Source organism: Suricata suricatta, chromosome 13 (genome assembly GCF_006229205.1).
Source record: "Suricata suricatta isolate VVHF042 chromosome 13, meerkat_22Aug2017_6uvM2_HiC, whole genome shotgun sequence".
Classification (NCBI taxonomy): domain Eukaryota; kingdom Metazoa; phylum Chordata; class Mammalia; order Carnivora; family Herpestidae; genus Suricata; species Suricata suricatta.
Window position 1 is genome coordinate 89,636,757 of NC_043712.1, and position 22,436 is coordinate 89,659,192.

The 22,436-nt window shown below is 55.8% G+C and overlaps 1 protein-coding gene across 5 annotated transcripts in view; it reads left to right on the forward strand.

Annotated features, from left to right (window-relative positions):
* LOC115275723 (inositol-pentakisphosphate 2-kinase) overlaps nucleotides 1-22,436 on the forward strand; it is a 115,551-nt gene that overhangs the window by 8,055 nt on the left and 85,060 nt on the right. For all 5 annotated transcript variants that reach the window (XM_029919436.1, XM_029919437.1, XM_029919438.1 and 2 more), the window contains exon 2: nucleotides 18,307-18,519. In XM_029919436.1, coding sequence (XP_029775296.1) covers nucleotides 18,307-18,519 — 213 coding nt within the window. The remainder of the gene's footprint in view (nucleotides 1-18,306; nucleotides 18,520-22,436) is intronic.

The following is a 22,436-nucleotide window of genomic DNA, read 5'->3' on the forward strand; positions in this document are numbered from 1 at the left end:
CTGTAACCCCCATCCGCCACACAGGTGCGCACAGGGCCGTCAGGGCTGCTGCCTGTGGCCGTGTCAGCCTGGCCCTATATGCCCGTGGTCTTCTGTGCTCCACCTCCTTCCAGATAAGTTGCTTGAGCGAGTATCATGTTCCCCATCCCCTTCAGTGAGGTGGCTTCATCCATTTGAAATACGGTCAGATTGTTCCTTAATGATTTTACTTTTGCGTGCGTTTTTCTGTGGGTGTAGCATAGTTTATCTGTTCGAACTGGGCTTCTTGCTTGCTACCAGTTTTGCACGATTATGAATAAAGCTGCGGTAGACATCTGTGTACGTTTCTGTGTGGACACCGATTTTCAACTCATTTGGGTCAGTCACTTCCTGGGCGTGTGATTGCTGGATTGAACGGGGAGAGGACAGACAGTCTCCTAAGAAACCACTAGCCTGTCCACGCCCCCTGCAGCCTGACTACCCTCCTGCCCCCGTGTGGCCGCCTGGAGTATGGCCACTCTGCTAAGTGGGGGCGTTGTCTTGGTGCTGTTGAGATTTGCGTTTCCTAATGACAGATGTGCAGCAGCTGTTCACATGCCTGTTTGCCGTCTGCGTCTCTGTGGTGAGGTGGCCATTCTCCTCTGCCCATTTTAAACTCGAGTTCTGTCGTATTATCGTGTTTCAGGAGTTCTTTATCGAGAATGGTTCTTCCTCTGTTTGGGTGCAAGTCCTGTTTGCAGGTCATGCCTCTCAGTCTAGGGCTGCTCTTCTCACTCCCACAGGGTCTCTCGAAGAGCAGTTTTCATTTTAGTGCCATTGGCTTGTGCAGGCCATGCTTTCAGTGCTGAGATCTTGGTCACCAAACCCAAGATCACTATTTTCTGCCATGTTTTCACCTAGAAGTTCTGTAGGTCTGTGTCACATGTTGGGTCTGGGCTTGGTTTTGAGTCACTTTAGGAAGGACACAGATGTGCCTGGACTCACTTGTTTGCGGGGGGTGCAGTGGGGTGCTGTCATTGCTGTGCCATTTGTTTGAGAGACTGGACAGCCTCTGCCCTGCAGGGGGCCCATTTGCTGTCCGTGGGCCTCTGTGGGTGCCGATCTGCCCCGCTGGTCCGTGTGGTCACCCCGCTGTCCTGCTTTATGAGGTCTCCATCTTTCCACGTGCTCCCTATGCCCTGTGGTTTGTGGTGTGACTGCGTCCCTGACCGGGGTCTGTCTCTCCAGGTCTTCTTGGCGAAGTGGGTTGTGGCCACCCTCAATCCGTGGTAGTGATTTACTTTATTTTTTGATCTTGAGAAAAAGTAACGGAATGCACATGGTTAAAAAGAAAAATAACCAGTATGGTTGGTTATCTCCATTTAAGTTTCCTTCCCTTTGGGCTCAGCTCAGTCAGGGTTGACTCTATTCCAAATAAACCAGCCCAGTGAGCTGCTTAGCTTACTGGCCTGTGCACTTGACCAGGTTGCAGTTAGGGGAGAGGTGTGGAGTCAGCCAGTGGTCAGACCTGGGATCCGGTCTCCCCTGGGTGTTCCCCCCAGGCGGAGCCTGGCTGCTCTGTCACTCCAGAAGTGTGACAGATGCACCTGGGTGTCAGGTGCCTCCGCTGCCCTTTCAGGTGCCCACCACCCTCTGGGAGCCTCTCTGCAGCCTGTGGGGCCCCCAGGTCTGGCCCCTCCTTGGGTGCCGGTGCTGGACTCCACCCCAGAGACGCCTTACCTGGCCTCTCTGCGCACCTGTGCCTCCTCCTGGCCGGCAGGTCTGCAGAACCCACCAGCTTTCTGGGCAGCCCAGGTGCTGCTCCCACATGCTCTTGCTGCAAGGCGCTCCTCTTCCTCGGGGCTCGCAGTGCTCCCCTCCCCTGGGAGGGCCGTCCTGCGCCTGCACCAGCTGAGGTCCGGAATGCCTGCCTGCTGTTAGGGCCTAGATGTGGCCGTGAAGCTTGAGGCGGGGCACTGCTGGGCCAGGGGCTCAGGGTGGCAGTGGGCTGCAGTGTGCAGGGCTGGTGCCATCATGACGGGCTGTGAGCTGGCCCTGGCCATCTCTCGGGGGTGGCATCCTGGAGCCGTGACAGTGGATCACATGCACATCACAGACAGCACAGAGGGTCCTGCTGGCCTCACCCCTCTGGTGAACCTCAAGGTGTGCAGGGTGGAGGGAGGCGGGGTTGGGGACCCGGCTGTGGCACAGGGTCCTGGCTGTGCTCCTGGGAGGGTCTCATGTCTCTTCACAGGCAGAGCTGTGTCAGCTCTGCTCGGGGAGTGGGTGCCTCTCGTGGCAGGTGATCCTGCATCAGTTCCTTGGGGCACCTGGGGCCATCTCTGCCTGGGTGACCATGGCAGAGTGCCGGATGTGGGGGATACTTGCGCCTGAGACCCATTCCCCTGCCCTGGCCACAGGTGTGGACACATCTGTCCCCAGGTTCCAGAACTGGGTCCTGCTGACCATGTGGCTTGCTGGGTGTCCCTCCCTGCATGGGGCTGCTAACAGAGCATGTGCTGAGAGGAGAGATGGAGCGGGCTTGGCGTGTCCAGCCTGGGCCATCCTGGACAGTGAGGTTTGCACAGCGCAGCCAGCTGCTGTGGGGACACCAGGGCCTGTCCCCTGGCTCTAGGGCTGCCCTCTGGGTCCTTGGGTGGCGGAGCTGGGGTCCTAGGGGACCACTGCCAGCACTGAGGCTCAGCTGGCCAGAAGCCTGCCTGCTGACACTGAGGCAATTAGGGTATAATCTTCTCTAAATGTGCCCGATTCTGGCTAAATCCCTACCGCCCAGGAGTGGATTCCCAGTTTTCTAAAAGCAGCTTAATGTTTGGATGCTGCCCAGAGCAGCTGGGGTGCATGGTTGGCGACGGGACAAATGTGGGCGGACGGGATGGACTTGGTTGGGGGTGGGGTGGGGGGGTCACAGCTGTCCATAGGCAACCACATTCTGTTCCCATACAGGTGTCAGTCCTCAGCTCTGGTTCTTCTGATCCCCACAGCCAGTGTGCAGGTGCCCCAAGGGGAAACTGAGGCCAGAAGCCACGTAGTGGGCAGGGTGGGTTGAAGGAGGACAGATGTCACACGTGGATCTCCTGGGCCTAGGACAGGGCTGGGCTGATGGATGAGGGTCATCAGCCAGGCAGAGTTTGTGTGAGCATGCCTGTAGCTTTCATCTGCCCCCATTCCCAGGAGGAGGCCTGCCCTCCTCCCCCAGAACCCCCAGGAGACTCCCTGGCAAACCCCCACGACCCACAGTACCTCCAGCCTTCCTTGCAGACCACCTAGCTCCTGTCTATCCCCTGGACCTGTCATAGGCCCACCCACCCACTTCTGGTGTGGGCCCCTCCCCCCGCAGTGTCCACATGTCCTCCTTGTCCTCCTGAGTACCTGTCACTTGCCAGACATGGGCTCCCCACTGGGGAGGTGCATGCTTGGTGCCAGGCATGGCATGCTCTGGGCCCAGGTACCTGCATTCCCATGGGCCAGACCTGCTTCCCCCACCGCCCTGGCCCACACTGCATATCTGGGGGTTCAGGTCCTTCCTCACCCAGCTCTACTCTCTGTGAACTGGCCTTAGGGTGGTGCGAGACCAAGGGGTTCACAGGAAGGTGGGAGGTCCCAGGGTGGGTCCTGCCCTCACCCTGCCAGGCCTCTTGGATCTCTGGTGGCACCCTGGCCCTGAGAGGTAGCCCAGGGCTGTGTCCAGCCCTCCAGATTCTATGCTCGTGTGGGAGCTTGTCCCTTCCTTCCATGGCTTCTCTCCCTGGAGGCTCCTGGGAAGCTGCTCCTGCCGGCTTTCCAGTCTCGCCCCCGTGTTGGGATCCAGTGAGGTGGGGCTCAGCCCCTCTTCTGGTGGTGGGCTGTATTAATTAGGGTGGCCTCTGATCTTAAGAGACAAAAGAATCCAGAGCGACTCTGGCTGCTGTCCAGATGATCCTGTCTTGTAAGCAGCCCTGTCTTGAAATTGGTGCACAGATTACCTGTAAGGAGACTGAGGACTGTACTTCTGTGGCTGCCCCAGCAGGTGCTTTGTCCCCCGCCTGGTCCTTGGTCCCTGCAGCCCACTGGTCTGCGGCTGCAGTGATGTTGGGGTCGCTGGTGTGCGAGGCTCTGTGTGCAGCTGCACTCTCGCCTTTCCTGGTGATTCCCGTGGGTGGCATCCGTGTGCCCTTGTCCAGCACAGCCACTCTAGTCTCCTGGCAGAAGGGCCAGGCCCTCCTTGGGCTCTTCTTCAGTTTCCCGGTGCCTGGGGCTGCAGGGCCGTAGGCCTGGAGGCTGATAATCTCCACGGGTCGTGTGAAATGGGGCTGATCTGGGGGTTAGCAGGCTGCCCCGGTAAACAGCAGCCTTCCGGATTCCAGGCCCGAGAGCCTGAGACCAGGAAGGGCCGGCTGGCAGGTGTGCCTGCCCCTGCGAACAGCTGTGTGGCTCCCCAGGTGACTTTGAGGCATGGGCAGCTAACCAGGGCCACGTGTTGGTTCTGCCTCCTCTGGCAGCCCTCCCCACCCCCACCCAGGAGTGATGGGGAGGCACTTGCTCTTAGGGTGCAGTTTCTCACCTGTGCAAGAACTTTCCCCTGAGAAGGAGGCTGATGGGCTCCCGTTGGCACAGACTGTGAAGTGTGCAAGGCCCTGGCCACTGCCTTGCCACACGGTCCCATGTGTGACATCCCCAACCCTGTCAGAGCTGGAAGGGTGCAGAGGCCTGGCGAGGGGACCGGGTGCGTGGGAGCAGGGCTGCAGGCTGGGCCTTCGAGCCGCTCTGCTCCGGGACATCTGTCCCCAAGGCCGTGCTTGGTTGCTGGCTCCAGCCCTTCCAGGACCTTGTTCCCGGTCCTGTGTTGACTGGCCATTGGGAGACACTCCTTTGAGAAGAGCCTGTTCAGACTGTCACCAGGTTTTCTGTGGGGCGTCTGATGTGTTGGAGTTGCATGTACAGTCTGGGTGCCTGTCCTCCCCTTGTCGGCAGCAGGAGGAGAGGCCGAGGGGCTGGGGTGGGTGGGAACCCCAGTGGCAGCTGAGGAACTGAATCATCCTGAGGACTTAGAGAAGGGTGTTAAGTGGACCGGCTCCGCGCAGTGCGCTGGTGAGAGCGGCAGCGGGTACCCTTAGTGGTTCCTGAACGGAGGGCACCGCATGCCCCCTGATGGCCCATCAGAGACAGGCCGCAGCGAGTGCTGATGCGGACGTGGAGAGATCCAAGCCCACACTCGCTCAGAAAGTGAGGTGGTGGCGCTGCTCTGGCGGCTGCTCAAAGCTGTCGACGTCACCATGTGACCTAGGGGTTCGCGCCCATGTGTGACCGCGTGTAACCCAAGGTGACTGAAAACAGTGCGAATACAGAAACCAGTGTGGCAGCAGCATTGTTCTCGGTGGCCCCGTAGCGAAATGCCACACGCGCTGCACGTGGACGAACCTTGGAACGCGATGCTCGGTGACAGAAGCCAGTCCCGGGGATTGCAGGGTGTGTGGTTCCCTTTATAGGAAATGTCCTGATTAGACAGATCTGCAGAGATAGGGGAGCGGAGCTGGGGAGTGACCGCTAAAGGGGTGAGGCCTTCTTTTCTGGGGGCCGAGAATGCAGAAGTAGTGGCGCTGGTCACAGCCCTGAAGATATACGAAAATCCACTGAATTGTACACATGAAAAGGATGAATGGTATGGTATGTGAATCATACCTGTCACGTTTTTCGGGAGGTAAGGGAGAGAGTCTTTCTGCTTGCTTGTGGTCCGACAAATTTCCCCGTTCCTCCGGAGTGACCCTAGAGGATCTGCAGCAGCCTCCTCGCGCCCCACGGTGGAGGCGCCTGTGCGGCCCTGCGCATGCTCCTTGCGGTGGTGGTGCCCGGGCGGCACCGCGCATGCTCCTCGTGGACGCCTGGCGCTCACCCTCCTCCCCGGTTCAGCCCTCTTGTTAGCATAGGAGTCCTTTTCTTCGACTGAGTCTTGTGTTTCTAGTTAAGATGGTATTGGAGAGTTACATTTTTTATATTGAGAATATAGTTTTTTATTATGTATTCCTAAGCTAACAGTTTCATTTGAGGGGATTGGAGGTCTCTAAATGACCTTTTTGTAGGTGTCCGTTCGTTAGTGCATTTTCTAGATGACATCATCGCCTTTCCTCCAGCTTCTTTTAGGCTCTGGAAAATGTAGTAAGAGGTTCCTTTGTCCTTTTAAGTGGCAAGATCGCTGGGCTTGTCCATTATTTATTAATTTGCTCTGCTCTTGGTTAACATTAGCTCTCATTTTAGATCTGTCTAGGTGCATTTACTATGGCTACTCATGCTCTTTTTGTGACATTATGAAGGAAAGCTAGCTGGCACATTTTTGTAGAGCTTTGGTTGAGAGGAGAGGCTAGGTCCTAGTGATTAGGCGGTTTCCTTCCTTCCTCCCTCCCTCCTTTCCTCCCTCCCTCCTTTCCTCCCTCCCTCCTTTCCTCCCTCCCTCCTTTCCTCCCTCCCTCCTTCCTTCCTTCCTTCCCATTCGTCTGTGGCAGTAATGTCCGTAGGTCACCTGCTGACATGCGGTGTGGCCAGCTTACTGGATGTGCTTGCTTATGCTGATGCCTGGAGGGCGCCCAGTCAGTAGTTTTAAAACTGAATGGAGGTGGTGCCCCCGGTTTTGTGCTCCCAAGGCAAATGGAACAATCCTCACGATGAAGTGCAGCTCTGCTTCCAGAGGCCCCTGGAGTGAAGGTTTCTAGAGGTTTGGGGTGTGCGGGGGAACCAGCTTATGGCCACCTGACGTGGAGATCGGTGCCCCATGCAGACTGATGGCCTGGATGAAACCGTCACCAGGTGGAGAAAATACATGAGCTTGCTTGCTTTTTTTTTTTTTTTTTTTTTTTTTTTTAGTGTGTATTTCTTTGCCCTTCATCCTGCTGTAGCGTCTTCTCTCTGTGGCCGCGATTCTGATTGCTTTGCAGGCCACTGAGCGAGCGCCCCCCGTCTCCCACCTTGGTCTGGTTGGCACGCTCTTTCAGTGTTCAGTAATTAGTGCCAGGCTGTTTGGGCCAGTGAATTTGGTGTGGATAAGTTTGGTCCATCTGAGACGGAGACTTTACTCCCTTAATGCTGTAAAACCTTTATCCCGTGATAAAGTCATGGAGCTTGAACCTGTGTCCAGTTCACAGGCTGAGCCCTGTCTTGAGCTTGATGAGGCTCTCATGGGAGCAGGGCTTTGTGGCGCTGCCGGGCACTGTAGGGAAGCTGGCCACAGCGAAATGCCCGTGTCAGAGTGTCACCCCATGTCAGCAGACCCCCTGAGACTGGCCAGAGTGCTGGAGCCTGCACGGACCGGTTTGGACCGGGAATCTGTCAGTCCTTCGACATCTGTTGAGCACACACTGCAGCCGGCTGGCCTGCACTTGAGGTGCTGTTTCTTCCGCGTGGCTCCCAAGGGTGCAGGCCCTCCACAGCAGGGTGCCGCTTGGAGGGCTGGTGGTGCACATTTGCTTTGAAGAAGCCACTTGCCAGGGCGCACCATTTTAAACCAGAAAAGAGGTGAGGGATGCTTTAGGGGCTCCCCACTTGCTGGAGACTTAGCGAACTGAGGAAGTGATTCTGGCCATTCTGAGGCCCCCCAGCTGGGGCACAGCTGGCGTGGGGGCAGAAAGCTGTGCGGGAAGGGGGTCTTAGGGTTGGGACAGGCAGGACCTGGGAACTCCTGGGACGCCCCCGTCCTGGCGCAGGCTGGCAGCCCTTCAGGGGAAGGTGGGCAAGGCTTGGCGCGTCCTGTGCCGCGCGCCTTGACGAGTCTGGTCCAGGAAGGAAGGAAGCTCCTCCGGAGCAGCCCCACCCGGTGGCCTGCTTCCTGCCCTGCTGCTGCTGCTGCAGGCCTTCCCCTCCGGGCTGGGCCCTGCCTGTCTCCCCACTCGGACCTGTTTCTGGGCCCCGAGCTGAAGAGCTAAGGGTCAGTGTTTCTCCGGGCCTGGTCCACCTGCTGCCCAGCACCAGGCCAGGCATGCTGCACGCAGCCCAGCGTGTGGCGGGCTTAGCGAGAGGGACACTTGCCCAGACTCAGGGCACTGAGTGGGCACTGCCGTGCTCGGCCCTGCTGTCCTACTGGTCGGGGCCAGGGTCTGCCACTGCTGGGGAGGAGGGGGCTTCTTGTCCAAGGCTCCTCCCCCCGTCTCCCCACCTGGAGCACCCTCATCCTTCCAGCCTGTCCCCACGCATGTCCCTGCTCTGCCCTGGACTCTAACGAGCCACAGAAAGTGGATGGCGGGGAGGTGCTGACCTCAGGCCAGGGGTCAGCAGACTGCTGCTCGAGGGCCGTGTCGGGTCGCCAATCTGGTCTGGTCAACAGTGTTTTACGCTTGTTGTTTATGGACTCCTTCACCCAGGGGACAGAGCTGAGCCACCGGCACAGACCCCACGCCTGTGTCCCGGTCCATTCCGTGTGTCAATTTGGCTGTGCTAGGGATGGGTGTAGAGGGCCTGGACCTAGTCCTGCCCAGCCTGTGCTCACGCCGCTCCCTCCGCTGTGGGCCCCTCTATCCTAGCCCCCTCCACTCCCCTTCCTGGCCTCAAGCTTACCCTGAGGGCTCCCTTCCCACTTGGCAAATCCAGCCCCCGCCCCCCCCCCCCCAGGTCTGGCCCTGACTGCAGGTGTTTGTGCAGTGTCCACGTGGGTGGGAACGAATTTGAAGTAAGGCTGGACTTGCCAGGCCCTGTTGGGGCTGACCGGGCCTGGGCAGCTTTAGAGGAGTGGGCGGGTCAGCCCCTGGGGGGACATCACAACAGCACTGCGGACACTACCTTGAAGCCCTGACAAGCCTCTCTGTCTGGCCAGAGAAGTTTGGGGGCCCCCAGTTGATGCTGGCCTGGCAGGTGCATGGTAGAGCAGGCAAGGCCTCGAGGACAAGTGTGCCCACAGGTGTGGGCACTGCTGCTCTGCATGGCTCTTGGGATGGGGAGGCAGGTTTAGAGGGGGTGCAGGGTGGGGGGTGGAGTGCTTTGGTCAGAAGAAATTCAGGTGGGTGGGCTGAGTGACCTCTCAGCCCCTCAGCCCCTCGGGGATGGTGAGCACAGGGACGGCCTCTTCCAGGTGCCAGTTCTCCAGGTTGGGTAGATGCTTGTACACCGCTTTACTGATGGGTCATTGAAATCGAGTGAACTGTACGCCTTCCAAGCTGGTGGGGCCTAGGAGCACCCCCTGCCGGCCTCCCCACGCCACTTTCGTGAGGTTTCCCGAGGTGTCCCTTTATGGATTTCCGGATTTTCGCAGCTCCTGCAGGAGTAAGTCTCTGGGAGGAGTTCCTAGGAGCTGATGGCTGTGCCTTATCTCGGGTGAATGCGTGACCCTCAGAATCGGCCACATAACTGCCAGAGCAGCTGCGCCGGTTCCCGTTTGCTGCCAGCAGGCAGGAGTTTTCGTGCCGAGCATCTTTTCATGTATTTTTTCCCATACATGTGGCTTCTTGGGGGGAAGTGTCTGTTCCGTTCTTGTGCTCATGTTTTATAAGGTTGTGTGTCTTACTGAGTTTAGACTGCTCTTACATTTTGCTTATAAATCCTTTGTCAGATTGTGATTTGCATAGATTTTCTTTCAGTCTATGCCTTGTCTTTTTATTTTAATGAAAAGAGTGCTGGAGATGTGTTAGACAACAGTGTGAATGTAGTTAACACTACTGAACTGTACACATAAAGTTTGTGAAGATGGTAGATTTTGTGTTATGTATATTTCACTACAGTTTTTAAGAAAGTTTCCTGGTGAATTACTTATTTTATCATTTTTTTACTCTATTCCTGGCATTGCTTTTTGTCTAGGAGTCTTACCCTGTCTGCTCTTCATGTGAGCACGCCAGCTTTCTGATCAGCCACATTGGGTGTGCCTTCGGTGGGCGGCGTCAGTAGCACCTCGCGGGAGTTTGCGTATTTCTTGTGTCCAGTTGGAGAATGTGGTGTTTTTTGGTTTTTTAATCTGATCACTGTAAGATGAGTTCCTAGTGTCCTCAAAAATCACGTGCATTTTACGTTTCTCACCAAGGTATGTGAAAATAATTGATTGCCAGCACTGCCATTGTTAATTTCCTAAGTAAAGAACTTAAGAAAAACTAAGTAGAATTAACTTTCTTTTAATTGCCTTTTTTTTTTTTTAAACCTCCCTTGACCTATTTCCAGTCCTTTGGACCTGGCAACCACTGATTTGTTCGCTGTATCTGTGAGCATGGCTTTTGGTTTTCCTGAGATTCTGCATATAAGGGAGGCTATGTAGCATCTCTGTCTGATCTGCCTCATTTTGCCTGATGCCCTCGAGGTCCGCCCTGCTCTTGTCTTTCAGACAGCACAAGTTCTTAGTTTTGAAGAGTCCAAATTACCAAGTTGTTTTTATAGATCATGTCCAAGGTCATAAACACTTTCTCTTATTTTCCCCCTGGAAATACCTTCTTTTTATAAAAAGATTAAAATTTTATTTTTATTTTTGAGAGCACGCATGTGAGTGGGGGGCAGAAAGAGACAATCTTTTTTTTTTTATGTTTATTCAATTTTGAGAGAGACAGAGCACAGGTTGGGAAGGGCAGAGAGAGAGGGACAGGATCCAAAGCAGGCTCCATCTGCACCTACAGCAGAGAGCCCAACGCAGGGCTCGAACTCACTGTGGTTTGAGCTGAAGTGAGATCCTTAGCCGACTGAGCCACTCAGGCGCCCAAAGCTTATTATCCGTCTTAAGTTAATTTTCATAATGCCGCAAGGCATATAGATATTGGTTAATTCCCACACCATTTATTACAAGATTGTCCCTTTGCCATGAGCTGCTTTTCTAAGTACTGAGATCAGCTCCTTCTACTTTGTTTTTCTTTTTCAAAGTCATTCTGGTTATTCTAGGTCCTTGGAATTTCCATAGGAATTTTAGAATCAGCTGGTCACTTTCTATGAAAAATGCTGGGATTTTGTTTGGCATTGCGATGAATTGAAATAATTTGTGGAGGAATGACATCTTAACAGCGGTAAGAATATTGTTAACATTAACACTGAGTCTTCTGGCCAATGAATGTTTATTTCTGTGTTCATCTAATTCTCTCAGCAGTGTCTCGTGGCTGTTAGTGTACGTCTGGTGCATCTTCTGTCAGATTTAAGCATTTACTATTTTTGATGCTGTTGTAAGTAGCATTTTTAAAAGGTTCATTTTCTGGTTGTTCATTTCTTGTATGTGGAAGTGTTTGGTTTTCGTACATGGGTCTTGTATCTTGCAGCTGCCTAAACTCACTCTCAGTAGAGAACTCTTTGTGGCTTCTTTTGGACTTTCAGTGTCGACTGTCATGTGATATGCGAATAAAGATAGTTTTACTTCCTCCTTTCCAGTCGGAGTGCCTTTGATCTTTCTTGCTTTATTGCCTTGTAGGCTGGCAGCTCCAGTACAATGTTGAACAGAGGTGGGGAGATCTGGTTTCTCACCGGTAAATAATGTCAGCCCTAAGTTGTTTGAAAGATGCCCTTTTTCAGGCTGAGAAAGCTCCCTTCTGTTTGAATAAGTGTTTTATCAGGGATGGATGTTGAGTTTTGTCACATCATTTTCCTGCATCTTCTCAGTACTGTCTTTGGTTGTAATTACGGAGTGATGCCGGTCTCATAAAGTCATTTGGGAAGTATTCCCTCCTGTTCAGTTTTCTGGAACAGTTTGTGTGCAGTCGGATTTGTTTCTCCCTTAAATGTGCAGTAAGAGTTTATCAGGGTGGCCATTTGGGCCCCAAATATTGTCTGTTGGGTTTTTAAATGTACATTCAGTCACTTTGATACAGGACCATCCAGATTATCAATTTCTTCTTGAGTGGCTTTGGTGATTTGTCTTTCAGGGAATTTGTCCATTTCAACTAAGTTGTCAGATTTATTGGTGCAAAGCTACTGGTGGTATCCCTTATTATCTTTAGGATTTGCAGTGCTGTCACTGTCTATTCGTGACACTGGCAATTTCTGTCTGCTGTCCTTACCCACCCCCAGTAGTCTGGCTAGATAGAGGTTTATCAGTTTGACCTTTTCAGAGAACTTGCTTTTGATTTAATTGATTTTTCTTTATATCTTTTCTATTTTGGATTTCGTGTGCTCTTGTTCGAGTTTTTGTTTTTACTGTTTGCTGAGGGGAAGTGTAGAGCCCAGCTGAGGAGTGTGAGCGGTCGTGAGCCGAGCGCACCCGCACGAGGAGTGCCCAGGTCGAGAACCGGCCTGCAGCCGCCTCGCTGCCCTCGCAGAGCTGTGCGGGGGGGGGGGGGGGGGGGGGGGGGGGGGGGGGGTGTGGAGTCACACAGTACCCTCTCTCGTGTCTGGCTTCTTCCCGTGCTCTGTGAGATTCAGCATTCTGGTCTCTGGAACAGCCGCGTGCCTGTTTTCGTGGCTGTGTAGTCTTCCATCAGGTGCCGGGCTGGGTCACAGCTTTTCCTTCTGTTGACAGACCTCTGGGAACTGTCTGGTTTGGGGCTTTTGTAAATTACACTCCTATAAACATATCTTTTCATACACACGTGTATTTCTCCAGTAGGAGTGGCAATCGAGGGTCCAAGAATGGGCGTGTGCTTAGTGTTAGCACCTGTTGTTTTCCTGAGTAGTTACTTGTTCGACTACACCCACCCCCAGAGGGTGAGCACTTAGGAGGATCTTAGGGTGTGACTCTCGCTGTCTCCGTCCCCCACCCACGCTGTATGCAGTGTTTGTTTAGCATCGAGTAAATGCACCGTGGCTGAGAAGGGAGACCACGTGACTGGCAGACCTCTCATCAGAAGCCCCGAGACCCACCGTCCACAGCCTGTGTGGCGGGTGCAAACCCTGCTCCAGCGGGGTTTCTGGGGTCTGCCTTCAGTCCCAGGGAACCGGAACTGCTAGGACATGGAGGTAGGGGCTGGGCAGCCGCCGGGCAGGACTCGGCCTGGAGGAAACCCTGGGACCGGCCGGGCAAAGCCTTGGAGGAGAGCCAGCACGGTGAGCTGGGGTGAGCCCCGGGCTCTTACCAGCTTAACACTGCAGGGCCTCGAGCTGCACCTTCAGCTTCACACGCAGCCCCTGGTCTCGTTTTTAAGACGGGAGCTAAGGTTACTGATTGGATTGTTCTTTTTTTCCAAATAGTCCTTTAGTGCTACAAATATCCTCCTAAGTACTTGCTTTCGTAGCATCCCACGAATTCTCATACTGGTCTCACTTTTATTCAGCTAAAAAATACTTAGAAAGTATTTTCTTTCTGATTTCATCTTTGAGGATGCATTATTTAGAAGTGTGTTATTTAGATGCCAAATACTTAGGGAGTTTTGAAACACATCTTACTGATTTCTCATGTAATTCCCTGTGGGCAGAGCACCTACTTTATAGGGCCCAGAACATGGTCTGTCTGGCTAAGTGCCCCTCCTGCCTGCCCCTGGGAAGAAGGTGGTGCCCCTGCTCCTGGGTGCGGCTCCACACACGGCTGGCGGGTCAGGTCCGTCTGGGTGTTGTCTGCGTCTTCTGTGTCCGCGTTGACGCTCTGTCTTCTCGGTGTCTGAATCGCTGAGTGACAGCCTTGAAGTCTTCCAGCTATAAATTTGGATTTGTTTGTTCTTGCAAAATGTATCAGTTTTTGCTTATCATATATTTTGAAGCTCTGTTATTAGGTGTTTATACATTTGGAATTATGTTTTCTTTGTAAAGTGGCCTCATTATGAAATAATCCTGTTTCTGATAATGTTCTTTGTGGTAAAATCTACTTTGTCTAATATTAATGGAGGCATTCCAGCTTTCTTTTGAATAATGTTGGCATAGTTTATCTTTTTCCAGCCTCTTTTTTAAACGTCTTATTTTAACAGCTTTATTTATCTATATAATTCACGTACCATGAGTTAACTCATTTAAATGGCACAATTCTGGGGCTCTCAACTGGTTCAGTCAGTGGACCTTGTGAATCTTGATCAGGGTTGTGGATTTGAGCCCCATGTTGTGTGTAGAGATGACCTAAAAATGTACAGTTCAGTGGCTTCTAGTGTTTCCATAGACTTGTGCATTCATATAAAACCAAACTTTAGAGCATCTTCACTAGCCCAAAAAGGTGCCATGAACCCGAGCTTGTCTCCCCTTCCGGCCTCCCAGCCCCGCCCCCAGCCCTGGGCGACCGCCTATCTGCTTGCAGTCCATTGGGAACATTCCACATAAAGGAAATCCTACAGTACGCGGTCCTTTTTGACTGGCTTTTCTCACGGAACAGAATATTTTCAAGGTCCACGTGTGTTATACCAGGTGCCAATAATCCATTTCTTTTAATTTACCAAGTAATACTTCATTGTGTGGATAGATCACATTTTATTTGTCCATTTGTCAATCGGTGGACATTTGGGTTGTTTCCACTTTCTGGCTATTACGAAAATTCGTGTTCACGTTTTGGTACGGATGTCTATTTTCATTTCTCGTGGGTCCGTACCCAGGAGCGGGATTGCAGGACCGTATGGCACTCTGTGATTAACTTCTCAGGGGTCTGCTGGGCTGTTTTCCAGAGCTGCACCGTTCTACACTCCCCCCAGCAACACATGAGGGGGTCCGGTGTTTCCGTATTTTTGCTGGCACTTGTTGCCCTGCCCCTTTATTATCACAGCTGTCCTGTGGGTGTGCGGGGCCGTCTTGCGGTTTTGACTCCCTTTCCCTCATGTCTACTGATATGGAGCATCTTCTCATGAACGTACTGGCTGCTTGTTTATTTTCTTCGGAGAAATGTCTATTCAGATCCTTTGTCCATTTTTAATTGGGTTGTTTGTCTTTTTATTTTCGGGTTACAGGAGTTCTTTGTATGTTCTAGACATTGTAGCCATATCAAAAACAAGATTTGAAAGTATTTTCTCCTGTCATCGTAGGTTGTCTTTTCACAGGTTAAGATCCTGTTGCCAACAAAGTCACGAGGATTTATCCCTGTTCTTTCTTCTGAGCGTTGTAGGTTGAGCACTTAATTTCGATCTCCGATCTGTGTTGGGTTAATTTGTGTGTACGATGTGTGGTAGGAGTTCAGCTCCATTCTTTTGCAGGTGGATGTCCGTTTGTCCAGCACCATTTGTTGAAAAACTATTCTTTCATCACGGAATTATCTCTGTACATTTGTCAAAAATCAATTGACCACATATGCGAGGGTTTATTTCTGGACTCTTCTGTTCTATTGGTCTGTGTTGTCTGTCTAATGCCTGTACCACACTGTCTTGATCACTGTAATAAGTTTCAAAAAAAATTTTTTTAATATACGTTTTTATTTGTTTTTGAGAGATGGAGAGAGACAGTGAGAGCAGGGAGGGTCAGAGAGAGAGGGAGACACAGAATCTGAAGCAGGCTCCATGCTCTGAGCTGTCAGCACAGAGCCCGACGCAGGGCTTGAACCCACAAACCGTGAGATCATGACTTGAGCCGAAGCCGGATGCTTAACCGACTGAGCCACCCAGGCGCCCCTATTAAGTTTTGAAATAGGGAACTTGAGTCTTCCTGCTTTGTTTTCAGTATTATTTTAGCTATTCTGGGCCCCTTGCAATTGCACATGAATTTCCATTTCTGCAAAAAAGGCCATTGGAGTCTTGATAGGGGTTGCATTGAGTCTCCAGTTAATTGTCTTATAAAGGGACTTAACTAATGAGACAAATAAATCTTTTGTATTTATTCCATACTTATCATTTCTGTCACTTTCCGTCCTCCTCCTCCTAAATCTAGATTTCCATTTGGTACTTTCTTCTGCCTGAAGGATTTTCTTTAATGTCTTTGTAATGCAAGTCCGCTGGTGATAAATTCAGCACTTGTCTGTCTGAAGTCTTATTTCACCTCTCTTCCTGAAGTTTCCACTGGCTGGAGCTCTCTGTTAATAGGTTTGTTTTGTTTTGTTTTGTCAAGATGTTGCACGTCTCCCAGCTTGTCAGACATCTGCCAGCACCTCAGGTGCTTCTATATGACCTCAAGTGTGTCTTCCCCAGATTTTGGTGTTTTCTCTGCATCACTGGTTTTCAACAGTTTTGTGATGTGTCTCGATGTAGCTTTTTTCATTTTGCTTGTGCTCAGGGCTGCTACTGTTGGTAGATTTCTAGTTTCCATCAGATTTGGGAATTTTTCAGCCATTATTTTGTTTCCTAATCTTCTCTTCTGCTGGTGAGCCCATCCAGTGCCTCCTTATGTCATTCTGTCACTCCACCCTCCGTGTCTCCCGGGTCCCGGCCCCACAGTGTTTGGTCGGCTTCCTGAGCCTGTAGAAATCAGTGTGCCGGGCAGCAGCCTGACCCCATCGCTGCGGACGGGTCTCCCTTCGCTCACACTGCCAGTTCCTCGGAGCTGGGAGACGGCGCTGCGGTTCCGTGTGTCCCGTGCCTCACTGCTCCGGCCCGAGAGCGCTCCCCAGCGCCACTGGGCTGGCCCGGGGGCTTACGGCTCCCCTGCGGCTGCTGGAAACAAGTGTTGCTTTCTACCAGGGGAGCAGCGGGACTGCTCTGTCCGTCCCTCTGCACGGCCCAGTTGCCGGCACTCTCGCAGGTGTGCACGACTGTCCCCTCTGTCTGCAGGTTGGCCACCGTGCTGCCTTGTCCGTCACCTTGCAGCACCACCTCACCCCAGGTCAGCCTGCCTGCCCACCACCGTCTCTCTGCACCATGCACCATGGTCAAGATTCCCCTGGTGGAATCCCCTGGTGGGCGGGCCGAGGGCTCTCATGGAGCTCACCCATACCCTGCCCCTCGCTGCCTGATGTCCAGTGACTTGAAAGTCATTGCTTAGTCACATGAAGTTTTCAGTTAATTGTAGCTTTTGCACAGGGGAGCCAGGCCCAGGCCCTCTTACTGTCTTACAGCCCAGCAGGAGGTGTGCGCCTCCAGCTCTGCTGTGTCTGAAAAGCCACCTCTGTGCTCATGGGCGGGGTGGGGGCTGGGCCGAGGCCGGCAGGCCTGGACCTGCATGTGCTCATGCCTGCATGTGTCACAGCGTGTAGCCATCTTGCCTCAGGACAGCCTCTGGTGGTCGCCCCAACACCTGGTGAGACGTCCATGCTCCAGCTTGAGGTTCACGAGTGTGCTCTGCCCTGGTCGCCCCCTTTGGCTTGTCTGGAAGTTGGAGAGACCTGTCAGCTGGGCACCTGCCCCAGGAGAAGCCGGCAGCTTCTGGCACTCCAAGGCCACTGTGTGGCTGGGGGTCGGGGCTGTCACGCAGGATGCGTGTGGACAGGAGTCTGTGCTCTGTCTGTTCTTCCCCTGGGACTGGGCCACAGGAAGACAGCATCAGGAAGCACGGAGCTGAGCTGGCTTGGTTTGAAAAGACGCCCCTTCCTGGAGCAGGCTGTGTAGGCAGCCGGGGGCAGATGAGCGGCACCCGTCCTCGCCCTTGGGAAGGAGGCCGCCCCCCGTCTAGCCTGTCCCCGCCCACTGTACGTTTTCAGTTTTCAGATCGGAACTGGTCTTGCTCAGTAACACCCTTTTCCTTACGCATATTTTCCCGAGTGTTTTCTTGGACAGAACTCTGTACTTTGTTTAGAATAGCAAATAAGTGAAAATGCTCTTGTTTCTCTCAGGAAACAAAGACATCACCTTCCTTCTTCCTCAGCAGCCCTCTGTGGATTTTGTTTTTCTTCCGTGAGCCGGGAGCCCTGCAAAGAGTCTGCATGGGGTGGCCAGGGGGGAAGGGGCCGCTGGGGAGGACACAACGCAGGGCCTCGAGGGTCACATCCTGGCAGCGGGGGCCACGGCAGGTTGCACTCACCCCTGGGTGTCCTCCCAGAGCCTGGGTGCAGTGCTGCCTTGCTTGGTACCGTCTTGCCTGTCGCAGCCCAGAGCCCTCTCTGGGTCTGGGGGTGGGGATGGCAGTGTCCTCTCCCCTCTGGTACTTTCAGCTTTCTGCCCAGGTCTTGGCAGGTGGGTGGGGTTTCCTAGCTGGGGCACACGTAGTGGTCTGCCCACCGGTTCTGAGTATCCTTGTTCACATTCCTGTCCCCTCACTTGGCCTGGGTCCCCACGCTCCCAGGATGGGTGAATCGAGGGGTCAGAGTGGGGTAGAGCAGCACTGTGTGGACCTCAGACCTGCCTAGGGCAGGAGCTCTCTGCCTTGTCCCTGGCTCAGCAGCCTGACTTCCAAGAAAGAGTGTGCTACACAGAGTGGGGCTGGGGTCCTGGCCCCACCTCGTCTCACTGAGCCCCAGCTCCTCCCCTGACTGGGCCTGGGTCCTTCCCTAGCCTGGTCCCACTCGGCCATCAGCTACACCTGACCAGTAGCCCTGCAGCCCCGTGTAGCCCTTAGATGTCCAGCAGTCCCTGTCCAGCTTCCGCTGTGTCTGGTCACGTCCTTCCCTGATGTCCAGCTTTGCACACTTACAGCAGCACCGTCCCAACCAGGGTGTCTGGCTGCAGGGCTGCCTAGCATCGCTCTTAAGAGTGTCTGGTCTCCACGCAGGCGTTTGGACAGGCGCACACGAACCACAAGAAGGTAGCCGCAGACGGCGAGAGCCGGGAGGAGAGTCTGATCCAGGAGTCAGCCTCCAAGGAGCAGTACTATGTGCGCAAGGTGCTGGAGCTACAGACGGAGCTGAAGCAGCTGCGGAACGTGCTCACCAACACGCAGTCGGAGAGCGAGCGCCTGGCGTCTGTGGCGCAGGAGCTGAAGGAGGTACCCAGCAAGTCGGGCGGAGACGGGAGGGCAGGGAGGTAGAGCGCTGTGCTGCTGTCCTTAGACGGGGCCGGCCAGCAGCAGGGAGTCCGTGGGAGCTGCCATCTGGGCCACGGCCCTGGGACCGCTGGGTTCTCGTCGGGAGGGGAAAGGGCCTTGCTTGCTCTGGAATGCAGGGGGACACACTCTCTGCCCTCTGTTTACCTGGGGTGGGGGGTGGGGGGCGGCAGTGACGGGTGACCAGATGGCCAGGCGGCTCTGAGTGGTGGCCAGTGTGGAGTTCCACTCTCCCACATAAGGGTGCGGGGCAGTTGGGATCCCACAGGGCTGGGAGGGGACTCCGCCGAGGTTCAGGACTGAGCCCAGGGCCTGGCAGCAGTGGGGAGCAGTCACCCCGCTGGTTTGGGGTCGAGGTCATCGAGGCCTGTGGGCCTGGGGGGAGCATGGCTTAGATCCAGGAGGCAGGCTGTGGTCGGATGTGTGGAGCCGGAGTGCATGAGTTCATTTCCTCCCACGGGATCACCCGGCTTGAGATGGGAGGAGGGGTGGCTGGGAATGTGGGTTTGACCTCCCTGAGGGGTCTCAGCCTCACTGCTAGCCAGGCCCCTGGCCCGGGGCAGGCAGTGCAGGCAGTGCAGGCAGTGCAGGCAGTGCAGGCACGCACCCAGCCAGTCTGTGCTGCTCTTTGCCTCTTCCAGAAGGGCCTGTGTGGGCCGTCGGGAGAGCCCCGGTGACCTGCTGACTCCCGGCTTTGGGCGTCAGGAAGTGAGCTCAGCCAGGCCCACGCAAGAGCAGCTTCGGTGGGGCCTCGGGAGGGAGCCTGCGCCGCCCCACCCCCACGCACTCTCTGCCGCCTTGCTCTGCAGGCCCCGCCTGCTGCCCCATGCATGCCCTGGTGTGGCGGAGGCTCTCTGCTGCCACCAGGTGGCATCCCTGCCACTGCCAGCCCCGTCTGTACCCGGCTCCCATGACTGTTTTGCTGGCTCTGGCCTCGTGGCTGCTGCCGGGCGGTGAGGCGACGCGGCTGTGGGTTGTGCGGGGTCACCCAGCAGACAGCCCACCGCAAGGATAGCTGGGCCTCCCAGTGCCCGGTCCTGCCTCCCTCCCAATGCAGTGATGCCCAGCTGCACTGTGCCCTCTGTCCAAGCCCCCCTGGGACAGTCAGCCTAGTGTCCACCCCCAGGCTGGCTTCCCGTGAGGATCCAGTGGCCTCTGCTGTGTGGCCTGGATGACAGCTGCGCCCTGCTCCGGAACTCATTGTCTCATGAGAGATGCCTGTGGGCAACCAAATACTTCTCTCATCTCACAGGTGGGGAAAGCACGGAGAAGGGTCACTGGGCTGGCAGCTTTTGGGTGCTGACCTCTGACCTCTGCACGGTGTGTGGACGGGCCCGAGCAGCTTCTGTCCTGGGACGTGACCCTGAGTCCCATCTTGCAGATGGAGAAGTGGCATCCCAGGGAGCTGGGCGGGGCAGCAGCTGGCTGGAGGCAGTCGGGCTGTGCGCACCCCAAAGCTTGCAGGGATTTGCCCTGTGGAGGGGTGGGGGCTGCTCTTGAGAAGCAAGACTGGGTTGGAGGGGCGTGGGCATCATCTGCCCAGGTGATCTTTGTGTCCTGGTGGGCCCTGTCCTGGCTGTCATGGTGGGCCCCGAGTGTCTGGGCCCAGGTGTAAATGACAGAGAAGTTCCAGCAGAATTCTATGCCCCCCTCCGCCACCCAGGGTGGGAGCCAGGAAGGGCTTGATGGCTGTGTGGCGTCGGGCTGCCAGGAGCCTGCTGGAAGGAAGCCAGGCACTGCTCACGAGCTGGGGCGGGTGATGGGTAGGGGCCGCCTGGGCTCTTGAGGTGGGGTTGGGGAGCTGGGGGGGAGGACACCTGGCTCCGAAGCAGGGACGGAAGACAGCCTGGAGGCAGAGGAGGGGACGTGGGTGTGTGGAGGGGGCCGCTGGGCGGAGCCTCACTCGGGTGAGGGACTGGACCCCACGAGGAAGTGCACTTTCCTCTGGGGCAGCAGGGCCGGACCTGACTGGCCCCGGGGGTGGCCTGCCCCAGCCAGCTTCTGCAGTGACACTGGAGAACCCCTGCCTGCCCCGGCGCTCTGGGGGCCCTGCACGCCCAGGAGGAGGTGCCTCCTGGTCCTGGGCCGCGCCCCAGCCTCCCTCCCCAGAGCCAGCTCCCTTCCTGGTGGCTGCAGCTCTGGGCACAGGGCTTCCTAGGAACTCAGTTCTGGTGTTTTATGTATAGTTAGTTCCACCCCGGTGTCCTGTCTCGGCCTCTACCCCTCCACATGTGCAGTAGAGCCCCTGCGGGAGACACGTTGCTTGACCCGCCCTGGGAGTCTGGTCAGACCAGCTTCGGTGCCTACCTGGAGATGGCGGGCTGGCCCAGGTCACCCGGCACCTCCCTAGAAACCCCTGGGAGGAGGGCAGTGGGGGACCAGGAGGAGAGAGCCCCCACCCGTGGGACCCCTTTGCGTCCCTCCCCTTCTGGCTGTCACAAGCACCCAGGTGAGGCTGGTCCCTGGGGTCCCTCTCCTGATGCTCCTTCCTGTCTCTCCTTGCTCTTCCTCCCCCACCACCCAAACCTAGAGTGTCAGCCCTGCTGTGGAACCTTCCAACAGGAGTGTCCCTGCCATGTCTGTCCCCTACCCCTGCCTCCACACACATCCACATGGGAAGCCTCACTCTGTCTTGGGGTGGACAGGGGCGGGCAGGGGGGGAGCAGAGGCCTGGCTGGAAGGACAAAGGTGCTTCTCTGTCCTCCGTGCGCCCTTGCACACTTTCCTCTTCGAAGGGCTCTATCTGCTCCACACTCCCCTCAGGGCAGCCGGGGGCTGAGGCGTGAGCGTGCGGGGCAGGTGCCGGCGGCTTTGGGGCCAGCCCTGTCATCACACCCACTTTGCCGATGAGGAAGCTGAGGTCTGGGGGGTCCCCGTGTGTCCCACCGTGTCTGCCTGGCCTGTACCCTGTTGGGGTATCACAGGTGTGCACCTTGTGCCCATCGTCAGGGCTGCTGTTGACAGGCTCTCTGGGAGGAGATGCTGACTTTGGGGAAAACCAGGCTGGGTGCTGGCCGGTCGGAGCTTGTCGGAGCCTCCAGCAGGTGTGGGCCGGGCACAGCCGCTGGGTCCGCAGCTCCCGCAGCTCAGCACGCGGCGCCCTCGCCGCCCCCGGCGTCTGGGGCCAGCTTGGCAGCGCACGCCTCGCCTGGCTGCCCACGGCGCCACAATGGGAGGCTGTGTCATGGCTTCTGGCACCCAAGCAGGGTGGGACGCGACTCCTCAGCGCCCATGGGGGCCGCTCCGCGGACACGTCACCCTGAGCTGGGAAGGCCGAGCCGGCCCTGGCCACTGGGGAAGCTGCCCCATTCCTCCATTCGGTCGGCCTTCAGGCCTGTGGGTCCTGCCGTGCAAATCTGTGGTAGCTGGCTGGTGTCAGGCCGTGGCTCTGCCCCAGGTGGCCGTGTCAGGCTGCGTCACGCGTGTTAGAGCGCCTCCTGCACCCCAAGCAGAGTGACGTAGGACAGAGGGCTAGGTGCTCCTGGTGGAGGGCTGAGCAAGCATTCGCTTGTCCTCTGTGGAAAGTGAGGAAGTGCTCCGGGGGCGGGGCGGTGAGCACGGAGTGAGCTAGTCTCCACTGTGAGTGCGTGGTCTTCCAGGACGTGAGCTGGATTTCGACGGAGGATAAGCTGTGTGCAGCTTCAGCTCAGTAGTGCAGCCTGGCGCTCAGGTTCGAGCTGCGGCCGGCCTGGTGGGCCCCTGGTGGGCAGCACCTCCTCTTTCTGTCCCTCTCGGGGCTGAGCCCCCATCTCCCCTCCTGTGTCCTCCGTGCTCCTGCAGGTGCGTCTGGCCAGGGTGGGCTGAGCCATCGTGGGAGGCCCCAGCCTGCTGTGGCCACATGGCAGCGGTGAGCACAAGCC